Source organism: Hyperolius riggenbachi, chromosome 3, assembly GCF_040937935.1.
Source record: "Hyperolius riggenbachi isolate aHypRig1 chromosome 3, aHypRig1.pri, whole genome shotgun sequence".
NCBI lineage: Eukaryota > Metazoa > Chordata > Amphibia > Anura > Hyperoliidae > Hyperolius > Hyperolius riggenbachi.
Window position 1 is genome coordinate 59,252,302 of NC_090648.1, and position 27,268 is coordinate 59,279,569.

General features: G+C 39.2%; 1 protein-coding gene across 1 annotated transcript in view; it reads right to left on the minus strand.

Moving 5' to 3' along the window:
- The window catches only part of LOC137562131 (zinc finger protein 585A-like), a 66,202-nt gene that overhangs the window by 20,774 nt on the left and 18,160 nt on the right, over positions 1-27,268 (minus strand). The window contains exons 4-5 of the mRNA XM_068273463.1: positions 10,741-11,542; positions 8,087-8,148 (exon numbers count right to left, since the gene is read on the minus strand). Coding sequence (XP_068129564.1) covers positions 8,087-8,148; positions 10,741-11,542 — 864 coding nt within the window. The remainder of the gene's footprint in view (positions 1-8,086; positions 8,149-10,740; positions 11,543-27,268) is intronic.

Consider the following 27,268-nt stretch of genomic DNA (forward strand, 5'->3'; position numbering starts at 1 on the left):
AGACAGCGTTGGACTCATTCGGAGGTCAGTCTATTGCTGTTTCTGCATGCGCCGGCACTTGGGGGAAGTTTGAAGCCGCTTCTTCAAACTTCCCCCACGTGGAAAAATGACATCATCCGACGAGATTGGGCCGTTTGTAACGGCGGGTCGTTCGTAACTCGAGCGTTCGGAACCCGAGGACTACCTGTATTTGGAAAGTTCCAACATATCACACATTGCTGGATGCACCACAAATCTATTTATACACCGAAAAAAACAACATTGATTTATGTGACTTTTGTACACTAGTTGAAAGAAACCAGGAAAATGTAAAATATGTTTACATGCACACATAAAGGAAGTGCATTTGTCCAAGAGTACACTGCACACTAAATGTATTTTCCTATGTAGATGTCACTTACAGTGGGTATTACTAACTGACAGCTCTGAAGCTCTCACCAACAGGTTGTAGATTTGTCCTAGAGTCCTTCTGGGGTTTTCTCAGGATTATCTTTACAATCAAAAGCAGTCCCTGAAAAGAAGTGCACCAAATCAGTGAATTTGCGTACCCAATTTGTTAAATCAGGCACTGTTATAAAACACCATGTACATTTTCAGCTATGTTGCATTGAGTAATTAAATTGATACTGAGGTACGGCTATTATATCGCTGAACTCTAACTATTGGGGTTGCAAGTGACAGAGTTGGGCAGTCAGCACTGGAGACTCCGGAATGGGTGCAGAGCTGATAGCCGAGTACTATTATCAACTATAAGTATAGCTGAGTAACATAACTGGCTATGACAGAGCTGAAAAAGTGAACTACAGATGCTAGTTGTGTGCTTAATTATAGCAGGGTTAGTGATAGGAAATAAGGTACAAAGTTCAGATGAGGCATAGTTATTGGAGGGTTAGTGTTTAAGCATAGGGTTAATAGTTAGGGTCTGGCTCAGATATAGGAGAGTTAGTGTTATGAGATAGGGTAGTAGGGGGTTGATTTGATAATGTTAGAAGGTTAAGCTTAATTTAACACTAGAAGTGTTAGAGATAGTTAAGCTAAGATAACAACATTCATAACAGCAGCAATAACAGCACCAAAATGAACACATGCCTCTTTTACATATATGCAAAGTGCACTCTCCAGCTTCCATAATAGTGTGCCATGAGTAAGCAGCATGAGGCATGCTGTGGGACGCATTAAAGCAGGTGGCTCCTGGGTAAGTTAACCATCCTTCACCTGCCCACTCAGGTGTAGTAATTATCAGGATGAAATCCAAATGAAACCCATTCGGATTTCATCTGAAGATCATCCTGTCCCTTGCCAGTCAGTCTTTAGTTCTTAACTGACTACTGCTCTGCAAAATTTTACATAGTTCAACCTTTTTTAAAATGTTACATTCCTACATTTTTATAACTGACCTACATATCACCTGATGACTGATCACTGAAGTATGATAGACTGTACATCCCTTTTATGATTCCTAATTTATCAAATTCTCTTTTGCATGTGGGTTTTATTCAGACTCTTTATGCACAATAATAATATTTACACTGTCTTAAAATCAACAAACAAAGTTGACTTAAAGAGCACCTGTAAACAAGAAGTTAAATCTTTTAACCACTTTAAAAAAAAAGTATAGCCCAGCCTAACAGTAGTTTTAATGTTTTCCTTATAACAGGTGCACTTTCGTATAGTATAAAACCCACACATGTATCACCCAGTTATAAGAGTCAAACTTACTGGTTTATTTAATATGAAACTTATTAACATAATGTTAAAAATACAAACCAGAGAAAGAAAAATAACACAATAAAAATGTAGCTACATTGTATTTAGACTAATATTGCAGCTGTGTAAATCAAGAAAGGCCATAGTTACCTGGTAGGATGTAGTATTGGTTATTCTGCTACCTGTTATGCTTGACCCATCTTTTATTCACTTATCCTTCATTCACCAGCAAGAGGTTGTTTTCCATTGGTTAAAAAAGGTTTATTGTTAACAACAAAATGTGTGTTTACAGTTGTATTAAAGGGCAGTTTCAACACCTCTTTACTTAAATAAACTCCCACCCAGCAAGGTGATGACTTCATTAGCAATTCAGAATATGTACAAAAGGTAAATGGAAGGAGCTGATCAAGGTTGAAGCTTGTGCAATAACATAACAACAGATGTGACCACAATACAGAGGTGACTAGATTATGGGCAGTTTCAGTGTTCTATGTATACACAATAATACGTTCAGTACCCAGTTCACAAATGTGGAAAGCACTCTCCTAAAAATCTATTCAAATATTTTCTCTTATTTTCTTGCTCTGACACTAAAACATACATTATGTTATATCTCAATATATTAAATACTTGTATACCACAGCACAAAAATGCCCTTCCTACTCTGGAAATGTGTTTGCTCTGCTATCAGGTGACCTCCTATCATTAGGTTTATTCCATACTTTTCTATTTAGCTAAACCTTTTTTAATTTGAAACAACTTTTAAAATTAAATGAGAAAATAAAAAAATACTCTACACTCTCATTTATTCAACTGAATTTTAGAAGAGCATTCCTGCTGATGTCACAATGAATCACTCGAACCAGACTGACTTGAACCAAGCTACATGTGTTGGTGATAATAAAATGATATTTGCGTTGCATGGTTAAGCCATGCAGGCTAACCTCTAGGTTGATTTTGAGATCTTGCATATTCTTGCATTTGAGTCCATTTTTATTCTATACAACTTTGAAAAATAACATTATTATATAGACTACTGGTCAGCTTACTTAAAAATTAATCAAGAAATTGCATTTAATTCACAATTCTTAAAGATGATTAACTGTAACCCTTTCAGGCTATTTTAGTACAATAGTCTTTGTTGGGAACAAACTTTAAAAAAAAGTGTGTCCTAGTACATTTTAAGAGGAACTGTCAGCCATACTATCTCAGAAAAAAAACACATATAGAAGTAGATAAATACTACTTGTAACTGCACTCCCTGCATGTGCACATGGAGGAAGACAAGCAGGGAGCGCAGTCACAAGGCTACTGTGCATGCACAGCATATTATGTCTGGATCAAAGAGAGCTGACTATACTATTCATTTTTCTGTACAATCAGGTTATTAAAAAGGAAAGTCTTCGTGGCCAGAATATAAGAACAGATACATTATTATCTCATAAATAGGATTGCCTTCATGCAGTACAAATAAACAAATAAATAAATAAATAAAGATTCGTGCATTAGAGGAATAATTTAGTCGGCCATGAAATTTATCAACAACAGCAGAACCTATATTAAAGACATAATTTTAATTCCTCTTAGGATAAAAAAAAAGTCTATCACTGTAATAAAACAAAATCCAAAGATTATGAATATATTGGTATTATTATCTTGGTATATTTGAAAATTTCCACCATAACACACAGTGCTGGATGCACCACAAATCTATTAATACACCGAAAAAACAACAACTTTGATTTATGTGACATTTGTAAACTAGTTGAAAAAAGAACAAATCAGGAAAATGTAAAATATGTTTATATTAAATAGTAAATTACACCAAAATTCATTTTTATTTAATTAAAATCCCAACAATGAGTTTTATAATTAACCATTTCCCTCCCACACCCTCCCATAGTATCTAAACTTTTTTTTTGTATAGGAAAAAAAATTATGTTAAAAAAAATATATAAGTAGTTAGCTTAGAGACTGAACTTTTAATATTTATGTCAAGAGGGTATATTACTATTAATTTTTAATTTACGGGCTTGTAATTAGTGATGGATGTAAAAATGAAAAAATGCACTTTTATTTCCAAATAAAATATTGGCGCCATACATTATACTAGGGAAATTTTTTAAACATTGCAATAACCGGGACAAGTGGACAAATAAAATGTGTGGCTTTTATCCACAGTAGAACGTTTTATTTTAACACTATAATGGCCCCAAACTGAGAAAGAATGCATTTTTTCAATTTTTATTCCAATTCAAATGCATTTAGAATAAAATAATTCTTAGCATACTGTACCTCCCAAAGAAAGTCTAATTGGTTGCAAGAAAAACAAGATATAAATCATTTCACTGTGATTAGCAGTGATTAAGTTATTGCCGAAAGAAAGGGAGGAGCGCTGACAGGTGAAAATTGCTCTGGTCCACAAGGGGAAAATTGCCTCTGTTGTCAAGTAGTTAATTATAGCAGAGTTAGTGCTAGCAGAGGGGGTAACAAGTTAAGGTGAAGCATAGTTATAGAAAGGTTAGTGCTTTAGCATAGGGTTAATATTAGGATCCAGCTTAGATCTAGAAAAGTAAGTGTTATGAAATAGGGTAGTAGGGGGCTTGATTTCATAATTTTAGAAGGTTAAGATTTATTGAACTTTAGAAGTATTAGAGATAGTTAAGCAATGATAATAGTGACATTTAAATGACTGTTGCTAAGCTGTTATTACAATATTGTTGACAACATTCATAACAAAAGAAATAACAGCACCAACATGAACACATGCCTCTTTTACTTACCGTATATGCAAAGTGCACTTTCCAGCTGCCAGAATAGTGTGCCATGATGAGTAAGCAGTCTACTAGCAACTTTGTATAGGTCCTTGCCAGGAAGGGGTTTATTTTTTACTGGCTCATGTCACTATTCCTCATACCACTTAACCTCAGATGACTCTGAGAACTGTGCCCTCTGGCCACTTATTGTCAGCCTTCCCTTCTCTACTGTCCCCTGCCAGTCAGGCTTTAGTTCTTATTTGACTACTGCCCTCTAGATTGTTTTACTTCTCTTTTAAAATGTTACATTATTATTTTTTATAACTGACCTACATATCTCCTCATGACTGGTGACTGAAGTCTGATAGACGGTAAATTCCTTTTATCATTCCTAATTTGTTTATCAAATTCTCTTTTGCATGTGGGATTTATTTAGCCTTTTTATGTACAATAATAATATTTACACTTTATTTTTAAATAATCAGACAAAGATGACTTAAAAAGCACTTATTAACAAGAAGTTAAATCTGTTAACCACATACAAAAAAGTTTAGCTCAGGCTTAAAACTAGTTTTAATGTTTTCCTTATAACAGGTGCACTTTTGTACAGTATAACACCACAACATCTATCACCCAGTTATAAGAGTTCCACCTACTGGTTTATGTAATATCAGACTTATTAACATAATTGATCTTAAAAAATATAAACTAAAGAAAGCAAAATAGCACAATACAAACCTAACTACAATGCATTTAGACTAATATTTCAACTGAATAAATCAGAATGGTCATAGTTACCTGGTAGGATGCAGTACTGGAACTCCTTTTTCCTGGGAAGTCTCTGGTATTCTGCTACCTGACTTAGGCCTGACCCATCTTATATTTGCTTTTTCTCTATTCACTAATGTGAGGTTGTTTTCCATTGGTTAAAAAAAGTTTATTTTTAACAACAAAAAGTGTGTTTACAGTAGTATAAAAGGGCAGTTTAAACACCTCTTTATTTAAATAAACCCCCACCCAGCAAAGTGAGAACATCATTAACATTTCACAATACAAACAAAAGGTAAGGGTGAGAATCTGACCAAAGTTGGACCTTCTTCAATAACATAACAACAGATGTGACCACAATACAGAGGTCACTATAATGATAATTAGTTTCACTGTTCAATGCATACACTATAATATGTTCAGTACCTAATTTACAAACTTGGAAAGCATTTTCCTTAAAATCTATTCATTTATTTTTTTTTCTATTATTTTCTTGCTCTGACATTAAAACTTACATTATTTAATATCTGAATATATTAAATACTTGTATGATGCTCTGCTATCAGGTGACCTCCTCTCATTAGGTTTATTTCATACCTTTCTATTTAACCACTTAAGGACCAGGCGATTTTGATGTGATCTGTGCTGTGTGGGCTCTTCAGCCCACAGCGCAGATCACTTTGCAAGCAGGGTGACCAGACTTCCCCCCTTTTTTCCCCACTAGGAGGATGTCCTGCTGGGGGGGTCTGATCACCGCCAGCTACCTGCGTGTAGTGGGGGGGCTCCTCAAAGCCCCCCTCTGCAGCGATTCCCAGCCTCCCTCTCTTTCCCTCTCTCCCCTCCTCTTTCTGCGCGTCACAGGACGGCGATCCATCCTGTGCCGCCTCTGATAGGCTTCAGCCTATCAGATGCCGGCAATCCCCGGCCAAACAGAGGCCGGGGATCGCCAATCTCCTTTACGGCGCTGCTGCGCAGCAGTGCCATAGGATGTAAACACAGGGGATTTCTTCCCCGCGTGTTTACATTTAGCCTGCGAGCCGCGATCGGAGGCTCGCAGGCTGTTCACGGAGACACCCTCCGTGAACTGACATGGAACGGCCGCTCGCCATGGTAACACCACTTCGACCTGCCGACGCCTATCGGCTAAACCTTTAAAAAAATAAAATAAAAACAACTTTTAAAATGAAATAAGAAAATAAAAAATACTCTTCACTCTCATTTGTTCAACTGAATTTTAGAAGAGCATTCCTGCTGATGTCACAAGTGATCTCTCTAAAAAGACTGACTTGAACAAAGCTACATATGTTGGTGATAATAATAAAATGCTATTTGTATTGCCTGGATAATCCATGCAGGCTAACCTCTAGGTTAATATTAGTTTTACATTTGAACCTATTTTTATTCTATATAACTTGAGAAACAACATTATTATATAGACTACTGGTGAGCATACATTAAAATAAATCAAGAAATTGCATTTATTTTTTAAATTCTAAAATATGATTAACTGTAGCCCTTTTCAGGCTATTTTAGTACAATATTCTTTACTGAGAGGAAAAATGTTAAAAAGGGGTGTCCTAGTTCGCTTTAAAAGATAGACCATAAAAATGTGCTCTGTGTTTTTCTATTGTTTATTTAGGCTCACCTCTATTTTGTAAAATCTTATACTGCCCATAGCGCTTAAGATTTTGGAATCACAGACAGGTCCTCTTGAGTAATATGGTTAGCAAAGAAGAATTGTGGTCTGCTCTACAAGCTGCAATGTATTGTCTTTGTCACTTAAAGGGAAAATCAATGCAGAAAAATTAAGTATTTACAGGTTGGCTTCAACTATTGAGGCCAGATATTGTTTCAACTTAATTGATGATAATCCCTTTTTTGACACTTGGAATTAGCATGTGATAATCTATAATACTGCTTGTTTCATATTAGATTGTAATTCACAAGAATTACACAGAATTTTTTTTATCTTAAAAAATACAATTTGAATAATTTGTTTCAAATAAATCCACCTATTGCGCATTCTGATATTGTATTCAAAAATACATTAAATTTAATTGTCTAAGAAATCACTGCTGCATGTAGACATCACTCAATGGCCTCGATTCACTAACCGGCGCTAAGCCGAATAGGAGGCCTTGAGAGCTAGTGGGCGCAAACCACAGCGTTAGGTGGTTTGTGCCCACAGGACCACTCACATCACGCACAGCGCGGCGGGACAGTAATAGTGCGCGGGGGCACCCGATGTGCTGATTTCATCACACCGGGTGCACCGGTTACAGGGCGCACTATTACTGTCCCGTCGCACTGCGCACAATGTGGGTGGTCCTGTGAGCGAAGTAGCTAAGCGGCCGTTAAGGGGCACTAAAGGCTTTTCACAGCGGAGCTAACACTTAGCGCCGCTTTGTGAATCAAGCCCCATGTCCTCATCACTTAAAGGATACCTGAGTCGAGCTGGAGCAGAAAAAATGTAATGGCTGTATGTGAGTGTGAGGAGGTGTGCAGATGCTTACCACACCTCCTGTGTGCCAGCATCACCATCCTTGTGCAGTAAAAATCCTTACGCCCTAAGCTTGGTTGGCACCCTTTGAAGTAAACAGACTATGCTGCACATGCACAGTATGTCAGGTCAGCAGTCCTGTAACTGCGCTCCCTGTATGTGCACATGGAAGGAGGCAAGCGGGAAGTTCAGTCACAAGGCTACTGTGCATGCACAGTGTAGTATGTCTGGATCAAAGAGTGCTGACCATGCTGACCACAGTTACAGAACAGGGTTTTTTACTGCAAATAGAAGGAGACGCTGGCACACGAGAGGTGCAGCAAGCATCTCTGCACCTCCCCACACACACTTATACCATTCATTTTTCTGTACCATCAGGTATCCTTTATGCTCAAAAGGAAAGTCTTCATGGTCAGCCTATAAGAACAGATACAATACTATCTCATAATTGGATTGCTTTCATGCAGTAAAAAAAAAGCTATAAAGATTTGTCTAAAGGGAACCAGAGCCGAAGCACACTCATGTATTTTACTATATATATCAGTGGGAACATTAGAGAAAACACCTAACCTGCTGTCTGTTTCATTCTGCACTGCACTGCACAGCTTGTTCCTTATCAATCCTGATAAAATCCCCTACTGAGCATTCAGTCTGGCTTTGCTATAATGACTCAGCTATAATTATTCCTAAGCAGAGCCAGCAGGGGGTAGGCTTGGAATTGAAAAGACATGAGAGAACACAGACTGAAGCAGGCTGTGCAGTGCAGAATGAAGCAGAAAGCAAGGTAGGTGTTTTCTCAAATGTTCCCACTGATATATATGGTAAAATACATGAGGGTGCTTCGTCTCTGGTTCCCTTTAAGATTGCTATTTATACACTGAAAAAATAACATTGGTTTATGGGACTTTTGGGACTTATGTGACCCACCTCTCTCTTGCAGGTGGAAAAAGGTTTTGCACTATATTGGTTTTATGTTTTATTGAGAATCGTTATTTGTTTAAAAGCACAAGTTGGAGCTAAAACATTTGGAGTGCATCAGTTTATTCCAGCGCTGTTTCCACCTGCAAGAGAGATTTGGGCTGCATCTGGTGAGCAGTTACAGTGTGAATCTTGGGGAGTGTGAAATAGCACTGATTGCTGGCGTCCCGCTTACACAGGGAATGGGGTTGAGCACAGATTGTTCTAATTATAACTGTCCTACTCTATGTGGAGATCAACTGTGCCTTTTTAGAATAACCCAGAATGCGCAGAAAGGAATTGAGACCAAAATACGCATGACCCACCTGACATCAGAGGTGGATTACATCTGGTGAGCAATGCAGTATTAGGAGTTTGTAGTGACGCATGGCACTTGTTTTCACAGACACTGGGGTGTGATTGAATGAAGGTTTTTGGATGTTATTACCTTATGCTTTATTTTTGTATTATTGTTACTGGTGGAAAGCGCAGCAGGATCAACAGTAAACACTTGGAAATTGGACTATCTGCAGCAATCCCACCCGACAACTATGTTTATGGTGATTGCATGTAGGACTGTGGCGCTGGTTAATTGTTACATAGTGCCAAGGGACTAACACACGTGCATTCTACAATATTATTAAATTACAGGCAATTGTTACCACTGTTCTCCTTAATATACTTAGCAAATTTGGTGATTCCAGCATGCATTTAAACTCTAAAGTTTCCCCCTTGACTTTAATGCTTTTCGCAAAAAAACTTTTTTGTAAAAATTGCAAAATATATATTTATATACAAGTTAAAAAAAAAAAAAGTTGAAACTGCCAGAGACTTTCTCACTCATTCCCAGTTACCACCACACCCAGATACACCACTGAAAAAGTGGGATACGAGGTCTATGCCAAATATTCAACCTGTAGAACATATAAAAAGACCCACAAGCACAATTATTTGGGCTTTATTCCTTTCTCTGGTCCCCAGTTATCTGTCCTGAAACACTGAATTAGTCTTTCTGTACATTCTGCTGATTGGATAAATCAGATAACCCTACTTGGCTAAGCCATGGATTGGTATTTTTGTTTTTAAGAGAAGATACAGTGGCAATCAAACTAAAGATACATATTATAGAAAAACAATTCAAACAATATTTCCAGCACAGAAAACATATTAAAGAATTTACAGTTTTTATTAAAACAATCTTAAATCACATAACCACCTCCATTAATGAGCAGATAAAACATATACGACAAATTAAAACATATTCAAACCTTCATCTATCCCACCACCCTATGTCAATCGGGGCCTCAAAGATTATTTTAACTTCAGATTGACATAATTTTCTAAATTCAATGATGAACACATATTCATGCAAATATAGAAATAAAAAAAGTTGCATCATTTCACATCAAAGTTAACAATAGATTGCAAGGGCAAGTTACAGATCATAACCTAACACTACATGACACACTGATAAAATGGGTATCCTTCTATTATTACAGTCCATTGTGCACATAATGTAAATGTATATTTAAAAAAAAGTCCAGGTTTCCATGTACCCGCTGATCACAGTTCACTTCATTGTAATTGTCTTAATACGTCACCAAAAATATTGTACTTTCTGTTTTTCTTATGTTCTGTGATGGTGGCTTAAGCTTCCTATGTGTGCATGAAGCTGTGGTTATATTGCTGTTTGCAGACAATGCACGCCAAAATTACCTTTACTACTGCCAGCAGGTTACTGCGACTTTTTCTATTAGCGCAACCTGCGGTGCTCAAATACTGCTCGCATTGCTACAATAACAACCGTTACTAATGTTGTTACAATAGCAATGCTCTTGTTACCTGAGTACCATGGGTCAAACAAATAACAGGACTCATGGTAACCTGCTGCCGGTAGTAACAGTAATATTGCTCTGTGTACAGCAATATTACTGCAGCTTTGTGTGTCAACCCCCAAATCACATATGTGAATTAATCTTTTCTACTAATCAAGCATCATAATCCTGTGATGCTACAGCAAAATGTTCATTAAAACATCGTTTACAGGCTCACATCCACTCGCTCATGTATCTTCTGATGTCTTCTCAGATCTGACTGGTGTGAGAAGCTCTTGTGACATTCTGAGCAACTAAATGGCTTTTCTCCTGTGTGACTTCTCTGATGTAGAGTAAGATATTCCTTAAGTGAAAAACATTGATCACATTCTATACATTTAAATGGCTTTTCTCCTGTGTGCGTTCTCTCATGCCGAGTAAGATGTACCATCCTTGCAAAACTTTTATTACATTCTGTACATTTAAATGGCTTTTCTCCTGTGTGAATGAGTTGGTGTGAAATGAGAGATGATTTTGTGGCAAAACATTTCTGACATTCAGAGCAGGAAAAAGGTTTTTCTCCAGTATGAATCCTTTCATGCTTTATAAGGGTTGTCTTCTCAGAGAAAGATTTGTCACATTCTGAGCAGGAAAAGGGCTTCTCTCCAGTATGAATCCTCCGATGCTTTGTAAGGTTTACCTTGTCAGAGAAAGATTTGTCACAATCGGAGCAGGAAAAAGGCTTCTCTCCAGTATGAATCCTCTGATGAGTCATGAGGTGTTGCTTCTGACTGAAACATTTTTGACATTCAGAACAAGAAAATGGCTTCGCTCCAGTGTGGATCCTCTGGTGTGCTTTAAGGTTCGACTTGTCAGTGAACTGTTTTTCACACTCTGAACAGAAAAACACCCTCTCCCCGGTGTGACTTCTCTGGTGTCTAACAAGCTCTGATTGATAAGTGAAGCTTTCCCCACACTCTGGGCAGTGATGTGGATTGTCTCTGTGACTCATCATGGGCTGCTGGAAATACTTTTTGCACCTGCAATTGAAGATATTATATACTATTGTTACTATATTCCCAGAAGCTCTTACAGCTTATCAAAGAAAAAATAGGTCTGTCATAAAACTATACTTCAGATGATAATCCTTTTTAAAGTGAACCTAAACTTAGTTAAAAGAAAAGGAATTAAACTCACCTGTAGCTTCTACCAGTCCCCCGCAGCTGTCCTGTGCCTGCATCAAGACAAACCAATCTTCCGGTCCCCCGCAGCAACTCAGATTTGTTTTTGGTGACTGAGCCAGTTGATGGTCACTGCGCCTGAATGGCCCTGGCTGTGCGTGTCCTCGATCAAACTCCCGTTGCCTGGAGCATCCTGCGCATGTTCAATACAAGAGAATCTCATACTATACATCTGCAAGATACTCCCGGTGATCGAGGACATGAGCGGCCAGGACTGCACAGGCAAAGTGACCATCAGTCACCAAAAAGGAAACTGAGTCACTGCGGGGGACCAGAGGATCGGTTTGACCTGGCGTGGGCACAGGGCGCCTGCAGTGGGCTAGTAAAAGTCCCAGGTAAGTTAAACTCTTTTTTATAGATTCAGTTTAGGTTTCCTTTAAAGAGAACCCGAGGCGGGGTTCTAACAACAAAATCCCCATACATAGGCCGGGTCTGCCTATAGAGCCCAGCCTCTGTTGCTATTTAGATTCCCCCTAAGCCCCCCTGCGCTCAGCGAGACCCCATAATTCAGAGCCGCACTGCCGACACAGAGCGTGTCGCAGCAGGCTGTATTTACCTCCATAATGCCAGTCTCGCCGCTCCTGCATCGCTCCGGTCCCCGCCCACATTCCTTCCCTCCCCGCTGATTGGAGGGAAGGGACCGGAGCGATGGAGGAGGCAGAGGAGCAGCCGAGACTGACAGGAGGAGGTAAACACAGCCAGCACCGCGCAGCTGTGATTTATCAGGTCTCGCTGATTGCAGGGGGGATTTAGGGGGAATCTAAATAGCAACAGAGGCTGGGCTCTATAGGCAGACCCAGCCTCTGTATGGGGATTTTGTTGTTAGAACCCCACCTCGGGTTCTCTTTAAGACACTTAAAATCAGCACAGATTAATCCACAATACTGCTTGTTTCATATTAGATTGCCACTCACAAGAATTACACTAATAAATTGTAATCTAAAAAATGCAATTTGAATAATTTGTGCTAAAAAAATACTCCTTATGCATATGCTGATATTGTATTCAGAAATACATTAATTTACCTAAGAAATCACAGCTGCAGCATTTAGACATCACTCAATGTCCTCATCACTTAAAGGATACCTGAGCTCAGCTGGTACAGAAAAATGTAACAGCTATATGTGAGCGTGGAGAGGTGAGTAGATGCTTACTGCACCTCCCCTGTGCCAGTGTCCCATTCCATTGTGCAGTAAAAGGCCTTGTTCTTTAAGCTTCTTTGGCACCCTTTGAAGTGTACATGCCATGCTGCATAGGCACAGTATGTCTGGTCAGCAGCCTTGTAACTGCACTCCCTGCATGCATACATGGAAGGAGAGAAGCGGGTAGAACAGTCACAAGGGTACTGTGCATGCACAGTGTAGTGTTTCTGGATCAAAGAGTACTGGCCGTGCTATCCATGGTTACAGAACAAGGCCTTTTATTGCTCAATGGAAAGGGGATGCGGGCAGCCCGGCACAAGAGAGATGTGGCAAGCATCTCAGCACCTCCCCACACACACTTATACCATTCATTTTTATGTACCATCAGGTATCCTTTGTGTTAAAAAGGGAAGTCTTCATGGCCAGAATATAAGAACAGATATGATACTATCTTATAATTGGATTGTTTTCATGCAGTAAAACTGACTCTGAGTACTTTGCCTTCTGGCCACTCATTTTTATCCCTCCCTTTCTGTATTATCTCTTGCATGTCAATCTTTAGTTCTTATTTGACAACTGCCCTCCAATATTTGAGATTGTTATGCCTCTCTTTTTTTTTTATAACTGACCTACATATCGCCTCATTACTGGTTACTGAAGTCTGATAAACTGTACATCCCTTTTCTCATTCCTAATTTGTTTATCAAATTCTCCTTTGCATGTGGGATTTATTCAGCCTCTTTATGTACAATAATAATATTTTCACTTTATATTTAAATAAACAGACTATGTTGATGTAAAGAGCTTTTGTTAATAAGAAATTAAATCTTTTAACCACATACAAAAGGTATAGCTCAGGCCTAACACTAGTTTTAATGTTTTCCTTGTAACTGGTGCACTTTTGCACTGTATGAAACCCACACATGTGTAACCCAATTATACACACTGACTAGTTTATGTAATATCAAACTTATTAACATAATTCATCTTAAAAATACAAGATAAAGAAAAATAGCAATACAATTTTCACTACAATGTATTTAGACTTTAGACTTATATTGCAGCTGAGTAAATCAGAATGGTCATAGTTACCCGGTAGGATGTAGTATTGGGGCTTCTTATTCCTGGGAAGTCTCTGGTATTCTGCTGCCTGACTTAGGCCTGACCCATCTTATATTCGCTTCTCCTCTATTGACTAGAATGAGGTTGTTTTCCATTGGTTAAAAAGGGTTTATTGTGAACAACAAAAGGTGTGTTTACAGTAGTGTTAAAGGGCAGTTTCAAGACCTCTTCATTTAATGGGAGACAGCAAGGTGATAACTTCATTAACATTTCACAATAGGAACAAAAGAAAAATGGAAGGAGCTGATCAAAGTTAGAGATTCTTCTTCTTGTAACAACAGGTGTAACCACAATACAGAGGTCAGTAAATTATGGACAGTTTCAGTGTTCTATGCATGCACAATACTATGCTCCAATACAGCAGCAGGGCTGCCAGGCAACTGGTATTGTTTAAATGGATATAAATATGGCAGCCTCCATATTCTTCATACTTCAGTTGCCCATTAATTGCTTATTTCTGTGTGTAAAACAAGCAATGTGAAAGTTTAACACCAGACAATGAATTATTCCATATATTGAAAGTAAGTAACAAATAGTGATGTCGTGAAGCTCTGATTTTCGGTTTGCGAACCCTGTTCGCGAACCTTTGCGGAAGGTTCGGTTCGCGGAAAAGTTCGCAAACCGCAATAGACTTCAATGGGGAGGCGAACTTTGAAAAATAGAAAAAATTATGCTGGCCACAAAAGTGATGGAAAACATGTTTCAAGGGGTCTAACACCTGGAGGGGGGCATGGCGGAGTGGGATACATGCCCAAAGTCCCGGGGAAAAATCTGGATTTGACGCAAAGCAGCGTTTTAAGGGCAGAAATCACATTGAATGCTAAATTGCAGGCCTAAAGTGCTTTCAAACATCTTGCATGTGTATACATCAATCAGGGAGTGTAATTAGAGTACTGCTTCTCACTGACACACCAAACTCACTGTGTAACGCACCGCAAACAGCTGTTTGCGTAGTGGCGGCCATGCTGGACTGATGCGCAACATGGCCAGAGTGCAGGCCGTGGCAGTTTTCCAGCCCATATGGTCGCCGGGCTGTGGTAGCTCAATGATAGAACAACAGTGTCTGTCCAGCTGATCAAATTTGGTCTGTCCACAATGAAGCAATGACCTTATTATCTTCTTGTATGTAGGTAGGCATAGGTAGGAGTCCCAGTATAGGTAGGTAGGCATAGGTAGGTTCCTCAGTAGTTAGCTATGCATAGGGAGGAGACCCAGTATAGGTATGTAGGCATAGGTAGGTGTCCCAGTAGTTAGCTAGGCATAGGTAGGAGACCCAGTATAGGTAGCTAGGCATAGGTAGGTGTCCCAGTAGTTAGCTAGGCATAGGTAAGAGTCCCAGTATAGGTAGGTAGGCATAGGTAGGAGTCCCAGTATAGGTAGGTAGGCATAGGTAGGTGCCTCAGTAGTTAGCTAGGCATAGGTAGGAGTCCCAGTATAGGTATGTAGGCATAGGTAGGTGCCTCAGTAGTTAGCTAGGCATAGGTAGGAGACCCAGTATAGGTAGGTAGGCATAGGTAGGAGTCCCAGTATAGGTAGGTAGGCATAGGTAGGAGTCCCAGTATAGGTAGGTAGGCATAGGTAGGTCCCCTAGTATAGGTAGGTAGGTGTCCCCGTATAGGTAAGTAGGTGCCCCAGTAGTTAGGTAGGCATAGGTAGGTGTCCCAGTATAGATAGTTAGGCAGGGCCTGGCCGGCACAGTAATAACAATTACCAAGGTCCAGCTGCAACAGATAGGGCTGTATAATGTCAGTGTCAGTGAGCAACACACACAAAAAAAACACATCAGGAAAACTTTAACTCTCAAAAGAGCTGTTGAGGGGTACTATTTTAGCAATAACAATCAGCCAGGAGCAAGCAAAGAGCCTAACTAATCTTTCCCTAGGAGAAAAAAATCTGCAGCAGCTCTCCCTAGTCTGTCTATTTGCAGCAGGCACACAAGTGAGTGTCATGGCTAGCAAGCCTGCCTTATATACGGGGGGTGGGACTCCAGGGCTTAGTGTAGCCTGAATGGCTACAATGTGCCTGCTGACTGTGATGCAGAGGGTCAAAGTTGACCCTCATAGTGCATTATGGGGCAAATCGAACTTCCGCAAAAGTTCGTCTGGTCCAGGCGAACGCGAACCACCCAAGTTCGCCTGGAACCGTTCGCCGGCGAACCGTTCGCTACATCACAAACACTCTTCCCATGTGCAGCGAACTGCTTGTGTAGAAAGATAAGAATTTCTAGAGGGTTAAATCCTAACAGCTCCTTCAACAGAGTACAGAAAGTGGTGCAGTCAAGGTTTCACTAAAGAATAATTTGTGCCTAATGTCAGTATTGGAAATCATAAAAGTAAAAAAAAATATGCTAATCTTAGAATGCAAAATGCTTTGTGCAGCACTGATCTGTGTTTATGGCAATTATCTTTTTTATTTCTTTGTTTTTACAAACACTGGCATTTCCATTTAATTAAAGTGCCTTAGGTTTTCAATAGGTATTCACTTTCAATTGGTACTATGGGAAAATCAAAAGCATATCACATATTGATCATCAAAAACACTTAAACACACCTTTCCAATATTTTATCAAAACCTCCCTTATGCCACCAAAACAGCTCAGACCTATGTACAGATTGGTGTCCAAGACTCCTTCAAATGTATCTTGTGATATCTGGTTTTAAAATGTCTGCAGCAGAGTCAACCAATCAGAAACAGCATGATGGATTATTGTGGCTCTGTACAATTAACAAGCAGACACATCATTGCATTTCAGTGGTTCTGGAGGTGTGATTAGCTTACAGGTACAACAAAGGATGATTTGCATATTCAGCAGTGATGCATCGTGGGAGACATCATATGCATCATAATTGCAAATACCTTTTGTCTTAAAAAAGGCACATTTTTATTTTGCATTCAGATACGAAAGTTTCCCCAGCATGTAATGAATGTTTATCTTAAAGGATACCCGAAGTGACATGTGACATGATCAGATACACATGTGTATGTACAGTGCCTAGCACACATATAACTATGCTTTTTTTCCTTTTTTTCTTCCTCTGTCTGAAAGAGTTAAATATCAGGTATGTAAGTGGCTGACTCAGTCCTGACTCAGACAGGAAATGACTACAGTGTGACCCTCACTGATAAGAAATTCCAACTATAAAACACTTTCCTAGCAGAAAATGGCTTCTAAGAGCAGAAAAGAGGTAAAAAGGGGATTTTTTTTTATCAGTGAGGGTCACACTGTAGTCACTTCCTGTTTGAGTCAGGACTGAGTCAGCCTCTTACATACCTGATATTTAACTCTTTCAGGTAGAGAAAGAAAAAAAAAGGAACACAGCATAGTTATTTGTGTGCTAGATACTGTACATACCCATGTCTATCTCATTATGTCACATGTCACTTCGGGTATCCTTTAAGGTAGCCATACATCTAGTGATGATGGGCAGACTCGATCAAGAGACAAATCTCTCTCTGATTGAATCTGATTAGAGAGAGATCTGTTGGCTGCCCATACAAGGGAGACTGTTCCCCCAATCAATTTCAGCATGAAATCTCTGGGGGAATAATTCTGTGTCTGCTGCATCTGCTGCCCCGCTGACATCATACACGTGCCACGTGTTATGCACCAGCTGCGTGATTACCGCTAATGGAAGAGCAGTTGATTTGGGTAGATGAATGGGCACCACAACACAGGACAGGTTATGTATAAATGCATATATGTACATTTATACACTTGGGAAAAAGCGCTGGGAGTTTCGACGCTAGTCCTGATATTGCTCACCATTACCTCTGCTCACCCGATCAACCCTGATGAACCAACATCTTGCAGCATATCTGATCAATACATGCAACCAATTTTGGCCTGAAATTGGTTGCATTGTCGATTGGGCATGCACTTGGCTGCACTGATTTTCATGCGATTTGATTATAGTTATCAAATTAGATGGTCAATTTGCTGCCAAGTCGAGAGATGTATGGCCACTTTTACATATATGCTTCACCTGAGCTTGTTTGGAGAAACAGCACCTGCATATGAAACCCAATGAAATCCTTTAGGTTAGGAACACACTAGGCATTGTGGGAAAGGTAGCATTTGCTGCATATGCGCTTGTATTGCATTTTACATGCATGTTTTGTGCATTTGCATTATTTCCCCGTTCATACATTTTTCTTGCGATTTTCGTGCTTTTGTGGTTTGCATATATAAGACGCATATGTGTTTTGCATGCTTTTTTTAATGTGTTTTATGCAAATCACTAGGAAGTCAACAGGAAGCGTAAATAAATCATCAAACTTGTTTTTTTTTTTTTAAATGCATGTCAAAATGCATGCAAAATGCATATAAAACACAATACCTCTGCATCACCATTGACTTTCATTATGTGTATTTTTGATGTGTTTTTGAAAAATATGCATCAAAAACAGCGTTTTTAAAAATGCACATTGCAAAATGCAAGTGTATGCATTTTCATGTGGCTCATTGACAACGCTACCATTTCTGCCTAGTGTGTTCCCTGCCTTACAGTGTTACAAATTCTTACTCCTCTGTCCACTGGGGAGCTGTGTCTAATGCCAGCAATTAATAACACTCTGCATTTAATTAACCTCTTAGGTCTTGTTTTTTTTGTTTTTTTTTCTCCAGGATTTTTGTTTCAAAATCAGTTTTTTCACTGTATGTATTAGTTTTTCTGGCAAGAGTCGCACATAATTCCAACAACTCTGAATCTGTCTTATAACAGTTCCAGCATATGCCCTGGTGCCACAATACTATACCCCCCCCCTTCCATCCTGCCAGTGTAGGTAGCCAGAGATTGCCGCTCCTTATGGGCTACCATAGAATTGCCCCAAATATAGTTAGGTTGAGAGTTCCCTTACTCCACTATAAATAGCGAGACGGGGTCCCCACCCAGGATAGGTGGCCAGAGAGTGCTCATCCCCCTTTATCGATAGCCAGAGATGTCTGCCAAGTATAGGTAGCCAGTGAGTGCCCACCCATTATAGGTAGCCAGACAGTGCCACAACCCAGTATAGGTAGCCAGAAAGTGGGCATTCCAAGTCTCCAATGATTTATGGCAACTTTAACAAGAAGTTAAATATTTTGCTCGCATGCAAAAAAAACCCCAAAAAACCTTTCTAGTTTTGCTCAGGCCTAACACTACCCTTAATGTTCTCCCTCTAACAGGTACAGTGTTGTACAGCATACAACACATACATGTGCCACCCAGTTATAAGAGTTACACTTACAAATGACTAGTAAGTAATGTCAAATAAAGTAAGATAATTTATCTTGAAAATGCAAATAAAAGAAAGCAAAATAGTACAATACAATACTAACTACAATGCATTTAGACTAGTATTGCAGCTCAGGAAACCAGAAATGTCATAATTACCTGGTAGGATGTAGTATTAGGAATCTTTATTATTTGATTTTTACAGTTCGTTCTCTAACTGACTTAGGTCTGACCCATCTTATATTTGCTTCTTCTCTATTCACAAGCAGGAGGTTGTTTTCCCTGGTTTAAAAGGGTTTATTGTTACCATCAAAAGGTGTGTTTACAGAAGGATTAAAGGACAGTTTCCAGACATATTTATCTAATCTTAACTTCCACCCAGCAAGGTGATAACTTCATTAACATCCCAAAATGTAAAACAAAGGCAAATGGAAGGAACTGATCAAGGTTGGAGATTTTTCAATAACATACCAACAGATGTAACCACAATACCGAGGTCAGCAGAGGATGGACAGTTTCAGTGTTCTTTGCATACATAATAATATGTTCAGTACAAAATTTACAATTTTGGAAAGCACTCTCCTCAAAATCTTTTCAGAAATCTTACACACAAACTGTATATGTATCATTAAATGGAACCTTTATTCTAATTGATTTGTTGTTTTGTATTTTTTTTCTATTATTTCCACCTCTGACACTAAAACGTATTTAATATTATCCTCCTTACTTAAGTAACTTGTTAGCTGTGCTATCAGGTGACCTCTGTTCACTAGCAATATTTCAAAAATGCAAAAAATCAAAAACTTTTCAAAGTAAAATGAGAAACTAAAAAATACTCAGGCCTGGAACCCACTAGAAATGGCTGCAACACTTTAAAATCGCTGCAGTACTGTGTGCGCCAATTCCTAGGGCATGTGCGATCGTGATTACTCGATGCTTGGAAGCGCTGTACATCACTTCCGATTTGCGTTCATGTTTTTATTATTTTTTTATAAAACTTTATTATATTTACCAGGCATGTTTTTTTTTGTTCGTAGCTCCACCCCCTAAAGGAATAGGTCATAGGTGCCTCTCTATGACCAATCAGAGAAATGCCTGTGACCTCTTCCTTTAGGGGGTAGGGATGGAAGAAGGAAAGACAGAGACCTGGTAAGTATAATAACGTTTTTTTAATAAGCTAATCGCTCGGCCCTCCAAATTGCTGCATAGTAAGAGCTTTAATAAGCTATTTGTGCATGGCTTATATTCTTGCAAATCTGATCCTGGGAGCACCCACCTATAGGCTCAAATCTTCAAGTGTGTGCCTCGATCCTCACCCCTGTACCATGGGGTCTCAATCCAAGTTTCCAGCGAAGGATCGGCACCACAACCAGTATGCATTTGACATTATGGAAACTTGAGAAAGGCAGATTATGCTGAAACAGCGGACTGTCGTTGCTGGTCTTTTAATGATTTAAATAAAGTTTTTGAGCTATTAATACTGGTTGTGGTGCCGATCCTTCGCTGGAAACTTGGCTTATATTCTTTGCATTGAGTGCAAACTCGCTCTAAATGCTGCATGTCCTGCAAGTGTGATTACCCCTAATCGCAACTGCACTAATGGGTTCACCCCACTCACTTCCATTGACAAAATGTTTTTAGGAATTGCCAGTGGTTGTTGATGACCCCAAAACGCTGCCAAAACTGCTCTGATGGAAAACTCTCAGATATCACTACTGCCACCAAAGCAATACAATGATTCTCTGCATGCATTAATCATAAAGACATTTTTCATAAAATACTGCAAAAATGGTATCTTACACCTAGAAAAATGTCTAACCTCTCCTAATGTCTCTCCGTTTTACTGGCGGAATTGCAGTGGGCCTGGTTCGTTATTCCATATTTTATGGGAATGTCCCCAAATTCAACCTTTCTGGAAGGAAATTTCCCAGATGCTCAGTCTGATTATAAGTCATCAATTTGTTATGACTCCTCAATTAGCTCTTTTGCATGTTGGTATTATGTCCATTCCCACTCAATTTAATCTAATAACATCACATAATCTATGTGCAGCTAGATGCCTGATCACCGCTAGCTGGGGAGTTACAAATGCCCCTACCCTCTCGCAGTTATTTAAAATGTCAGGTTGATTTTAATCTGCAAATTGAAAAAAATCCTTCAGATACCAAAAAATTAAACAGGGAGCTCCTTATGCATTGACCATAGACTGGCCTATCACCACTACCAAGAACTCAACTTAACATCTTAACTGTAATTGCTACATTTTCTAACTCCTTTCTTGTTCTCTCCTTAATACACTCTGCCAATTGTTGGAACTACTTTGCTTAGTGAACTGTACTCCTAAATTCTTATTTATTGTATATTTTTTTACAGTTTACTGTTTGTTCTTTACGTCTTAAATTGTATTGACTCACTTCTCTCTCAACTATATGACGTGTGGTATGTTTCTGCATATGTTATTCTTTTGTTATACTTAATTTGAATAAAAATTCAAGATTTAAAGAAAAGCTCTGGTGGGTTCCAGTCCTAAGGGTTTATTTTTTCACATCAGAGCTTGTGTTTGGAAAAGCTAAAAGCTTACATTTTGCTGTTTGCGTTTTGCTGCATTTTTCATGCATTTTTCATATGCTTTCAATCCGTTACAGCACATAAGATAATGCAGGTGAAGTTATTGTTTTTTGACTTTCAACTGTTAACTGTGTGCATTGAAAAGTTTTAAAAACGCATGCTCTTCTTGTTACATTGTAACGCAAACTCAAGCGTCGCATGATTAAAATCTCCAGGGAGCGTCGAAACACAATGCAGAAAAACACAGCATTACGTGTGAAAGGTAAAATGAAAGTCTATGGACTTTCATTTTACCTTGGAAGATGCAAACTATCGACATTGCGCCAAAACGTCCAAAACCAGCTCAGATGTGAGGGCTGGTGCACACCGAGCGGCTTTTTAAGCGTTTCTGCAGCTGCTTGCGGCTGCAGATACGCTTGGTCAATGTATCTCAATGGGGTGGGTCACACCAGAGCGGGAGGCGTTTTGCAGAAACGCATACTCCCGGGGTGAGGCATTTTTTGGATTGTGGATGCATTTCTGCCTCAATGTTAAGTATAGGAAAAACGCAAACCGCTCTGAAAAATGGCAGTTCAGAGAGGTTTTGCAGGCGTTTTTGCTACAGAACTGTTCAGTAACAGCTTTACTGTAACAATATATGAAATCTACTACACCAAAAACGCTTCACAAAACTGCAAAATACTAGCTGAAACGCTACAGAAAAATAACAAAAAGCGTTTCAAAATCTGCTAGCATTTTGCGGATCTGCTAGCGGGTTTTGGTGTGCACCGGGCCTGAGTCTCATTTTTACAAGTTAATTTTAGAAGAGATGCTTAGGCTGGCATGCTGGATCATTAGTATGAGACTGACTGGGACACAGCTACATGTGCTGGCACTAATAAAATGATATTTGTATTTCCAGGGGTACAAAAGCCCTACTCCATAGAGCCAAATTAATCCATGCCATGCACTGATAAGTATCAACCAATCCAAAACAGTCTGCATGTTGGATTACTATCGCTCTGTACAAATTAACATGTTGACACATCATTGCATTCCAGCAGATCTGGAGGTGTGTTTAGCTTCTAACGGCAACAGTGGTTAATTTGCATATATTCAGCAGTGGTGCATTGTGGGAGACATCTCGGAGCTCACTCCAACCTGAATTATCGCACATTCTTTCTGTTTTAAGAATGAAAACTTTTGTATTGCCAGGGTAGTCCATGCAGGCTGTGCTCTAGGTTTATTTTATTCTTGGATTTGGACTATATACTGTCAAAAGTACTGATGAATGTGGCAGCGTTATTTAAAGTCTTGAACATTGAACATAAATATTATAATATAATACAGAACTTCAATTAAAATGTTTTGTAATTAGAATTAAAAGGAAGATTTGTACAGAGAACACACGTAGAATTTACTTATAAGGTATAAGAGTGAAGGCCTATCACAGCCAACATGTCCCACAACAAGAGAGAGAGCTTTACAACATCCCACACCAGTGGCATAACTATCCTTCATTGGGTCCCCAGTGAAACTTTGTTGAGGGCCCCCAAATGTTACCACCCCTCCCTTTGCCTCTCTTTGATGCTCTTCACAGCCTTGTGGCCCATCTCACAAGTGTCATAAAACAAGTGTCGCCATCATGATCTTCACACCCATAACAAGTGTAGCCACAAAAACACCTGATGTGAAGTATAGTCCCCTGTATCAGAGGAATGGAAGGTTAGTAGTCGGGCCCCACACAGCCCTGGGCCCCCTGCAATTACAGGGGCGGCTCCTCTCTAGTTGCACCCCATCACACATAGAAGCATTGTTAATTTACATTTACTAAGGATCCATTCAGACACTAATATTTCCCCAGCAGGTATTGAATATTTATTTTGAGGTAGGTTAGATAGGTAGGTACCTCCAGTATAGCTTAGCTAAGTATGTGCCCTCAGTATAGCTTAGGTAGGTACTACCAGTACAGGTTAGATAGGTAGGTGCCCCTAGTATAGGTTAGCTAGGTTTGTGCCTCCAGTATATGTTAGATAGGTAGGTGCACCTAGTATAGGTTAGCTAGGTTTGTGCCTCCAGTATATGTTAGATAGGTAGGTTCCCCTAGTATAGATTAGCTAGGTTTGTGCCTCCAGTATATGTTAGATAGGTAGGGGCCCCTAGTATAGATTAGCTAGGTTTGTGCCTCCAGTATATGTTATATAGGTAGGGGCCTCTAGTATAGATTAGCTAGGTTTGTGCCTCCAGTATATGTTAGATAGGTAGGTGCCCCCCCCATAGGTGATGGAGGGGAGAGCCACAGCCGCACTGATTCTCAGCCCTTCCTCTCCCTGGGGCTCCCCTCCGTGCTCCCCCCCTCTATGCAGAGTTAGCGTACCGCAAAGCCTGGCATGTGCAACTCACCTTCTTGCTTCAACTGAACTTCCCCCATTTCTGGGAGGCATGGGAGGGCTACACAGGGTGCTCCTGTTGAGATGCAGAGACTTTTGCATGGGCCAACTCCTGCAGGGCATAGCAGTGAGTTAGTTTAGGACCCTCCACATTCTGGCAAGCAGATGCAATATGCATTTGCTTTGCAATTTTAATGTCAATAGACATTTTGGTATCCAGTATTTAAGTCAGGTGTTTAAGCACATACTTCTTTTTTCTTTTGAATGCAGCTTAGCGGGTCTTCCTTCTTGTGGTGGTGGTGTGTGCGGGAGGAGGTGTAGAAGGCTCCCCTGGTGGTTTTTCCTATGTTGTTGTCACTTAGAATAGGTAGTAGAAATCTGACAGAACCGACAGGTTTTGTACTAGCCCATCCACTCATGGGGGATTCTCAGCAAGGCTCTTGTTCTTTTTAAAGACATTTCCTGAAAAGGATTTGTACAATGATGCTGACCAGCTTCCCTGCTCGCTGCACACTTTTTTGGCAGTTGGACAGAGCAACTGTCATTTACTAAGTGCTTATGAAAATAAAACCCTAAGCATACCCCATGAGGAGATGGGCTATTCAAAAACCTGTCAGATTTCTACTGTCTACTGCAAGTGACAGCAACATAGGAGAAAAGTAATTTTCATCAAAGTTCATTTTACTCTGGAAGAAACATACTTCTTACTTGTATGTGAATTATATGTATTTTAAATTTGCCGATTTTCCTTATAGTGGTCCTTTAACTTAACTGACCCCCAACTGATGCCTTACCTTAACCAACCCTCCAAGTAATGCCTAAACCTAACCAACCCGCAAAATGATGCCTAACACTAACCACCCAACCTGCTACAATCCCTGTTGATGTCCACACCCTATGTATGGCTAACCTAACTACGGCTATACCTGGTGCTCACTACCACATTGGGTGCCAGAGGTTCTGGTAATTTTGGGTGCTGCATACCCACAGTTTGTATAATGGACATCCCTAATGTTGTATCAGGCACCTCGGGCACTCACATTTCCAGCTGTGGCCGCTAATTATCCAGTTCAGCCTATCTGGACGACTATGCTCGTCCAGACAGGCACTGCTGCTGTTCCTGCGTGGTGCGCATGATCGGGCGCACTCCCGCACGCGCTCCCACCACCCACCGTTCGCCCGCCGATCAGTGAATGGGAATATAATTCCCATTCACCGATCTAACTTCCCCGCAGAAAAACAGACGCTTTCTATTCAGAGAGCGCGGTATTTCTGCCCCCAGTAAACTTCTCCGCCTTCTTTTAGTTCCTGGATGCGAGATCATTCGCATCCAGGACTTTTTTGACTGTGGTCATCTTGTGGCCAAATAGTAAACTGCACGCACACACATTTTTTATTAAACAATTACATTATTATTCACTTAAAATTAGCTATTTCCCTCCCACACCCAAAATTACCCAAATACATTTTTTATAAAAAAAAAAAATTACAATAAAAAAAACAAAAACAACATGAATAGTTACCTAAGGGTCTGAACTTTTTAAATATGCATGTCAAGAGAGTATATTATTATATTATTTTAACATATGAGCTTGTAAGTAGTGATGGACGCAAATTGAAAAAATGCACCTTTAATTCTAAATAAAATATTGGCGCCATAAACTGTGATTGGGACATAATTTAAATGGTGTAATAAGTGGGACAAATGGGCAAATAAAATACATTAGTTTTAATTACGGTAGCGTATATTAATTTCAAGCTATAATGGCCAAAAAATGATTTTTTTTCATTTCTTTCTTAATCTTCCTGTTAAAATGGATTTTGAAAAAATAATTCTTAGCAAAATGTACCACCCAAAGAAAGCCTAATTAGTGGCAGAAAAAATGAGATATCGATCAATTCATTGTGATAAGAGTGATAAAGTTATTGGCGAATGAATGGGAGGTGAACGTGGCTTGGATGCATGAGGTTTTCGACACTGTGGTGCTGAATCGGTTAAGACAATTTACATGAGCACCTATGGCAGCACCCAAACTTCCCCGGCACCTCAAAAATATGTCATGTTTCATGTACACTATCTGCACCATGCAGTTTGTACATTCCTGCCCATGTTTGCTGCTCCACTTTACTCCCAGTCCCACATCCAATAAACAGGTTAATTGATCCCTCTAAACCAGCTGTAACGTCTGTCATTTTACTGCATTTAAAAAAAAATTGTTGTCACTTAAAATGCAATTTTCTGATAAAATTGACAACAAGGTCTTCAAGCTTCTTGTAATCTTCCCTTGTTACCACTGTTTCCCTTAACATAGCAAGTTTGTTTTCTAGCATGCATTGAAACTCTAAAAATGGCCCCTTGACTTTAATGCAATTTGCAAAACTGTTTTGTAGAAAAATTGCAAAACCATCCAAAGTTCACAAAACTTCCAGAAGCATTCTAACTCATTCTCACCCATTCCTAGTTACCATCACACTCAGGTATACCAATGAAAAAAGCAGTATACCAAATATTCAACCTTTGTAAAGCGCTGCGGAATATGTTGGCGCTATATAAATAAAAAATAATAATAATAATAACCTGTAGAACACAGCCCATGTTTTGGGCTTTATTCCTTTTATTCCCCAGTCTTCTATCCTGAAACATTGAGCTAGTATTTCTGTATTGTATGTTTTTCTGATTGAATAAATCATATAGACCTACTTAGCTGAGGCATAGTGTGATTTTTTTTTAATAGAAGATGTAGTGGCAATCATACTAAGATACATATTATAGAATAATTCAATTCAGTTTATTATATCAAACTTTAAATCACATAACCACCTCCATCATTGACAGATAAAACATATACAATAAATCAAAACATGCAAAACTCTAACTATCCCACCACCGTTCATCAATCAGGGCCTCAAAGACTTTTAACTTCAGATTAACATACTTTTCTAAATTCAATAATGAACACATTTTCATGCAAATATAAAAATAAAAAAAATGTAGAAACACTTCCCATCACAGTTAGCAATAGATTGCAAGGGCAAGTTACAGATCATAAACCTAACATTACATGACACACTGATAAAATGGGTATCCTTCTATTATTACAGTCCATAGTG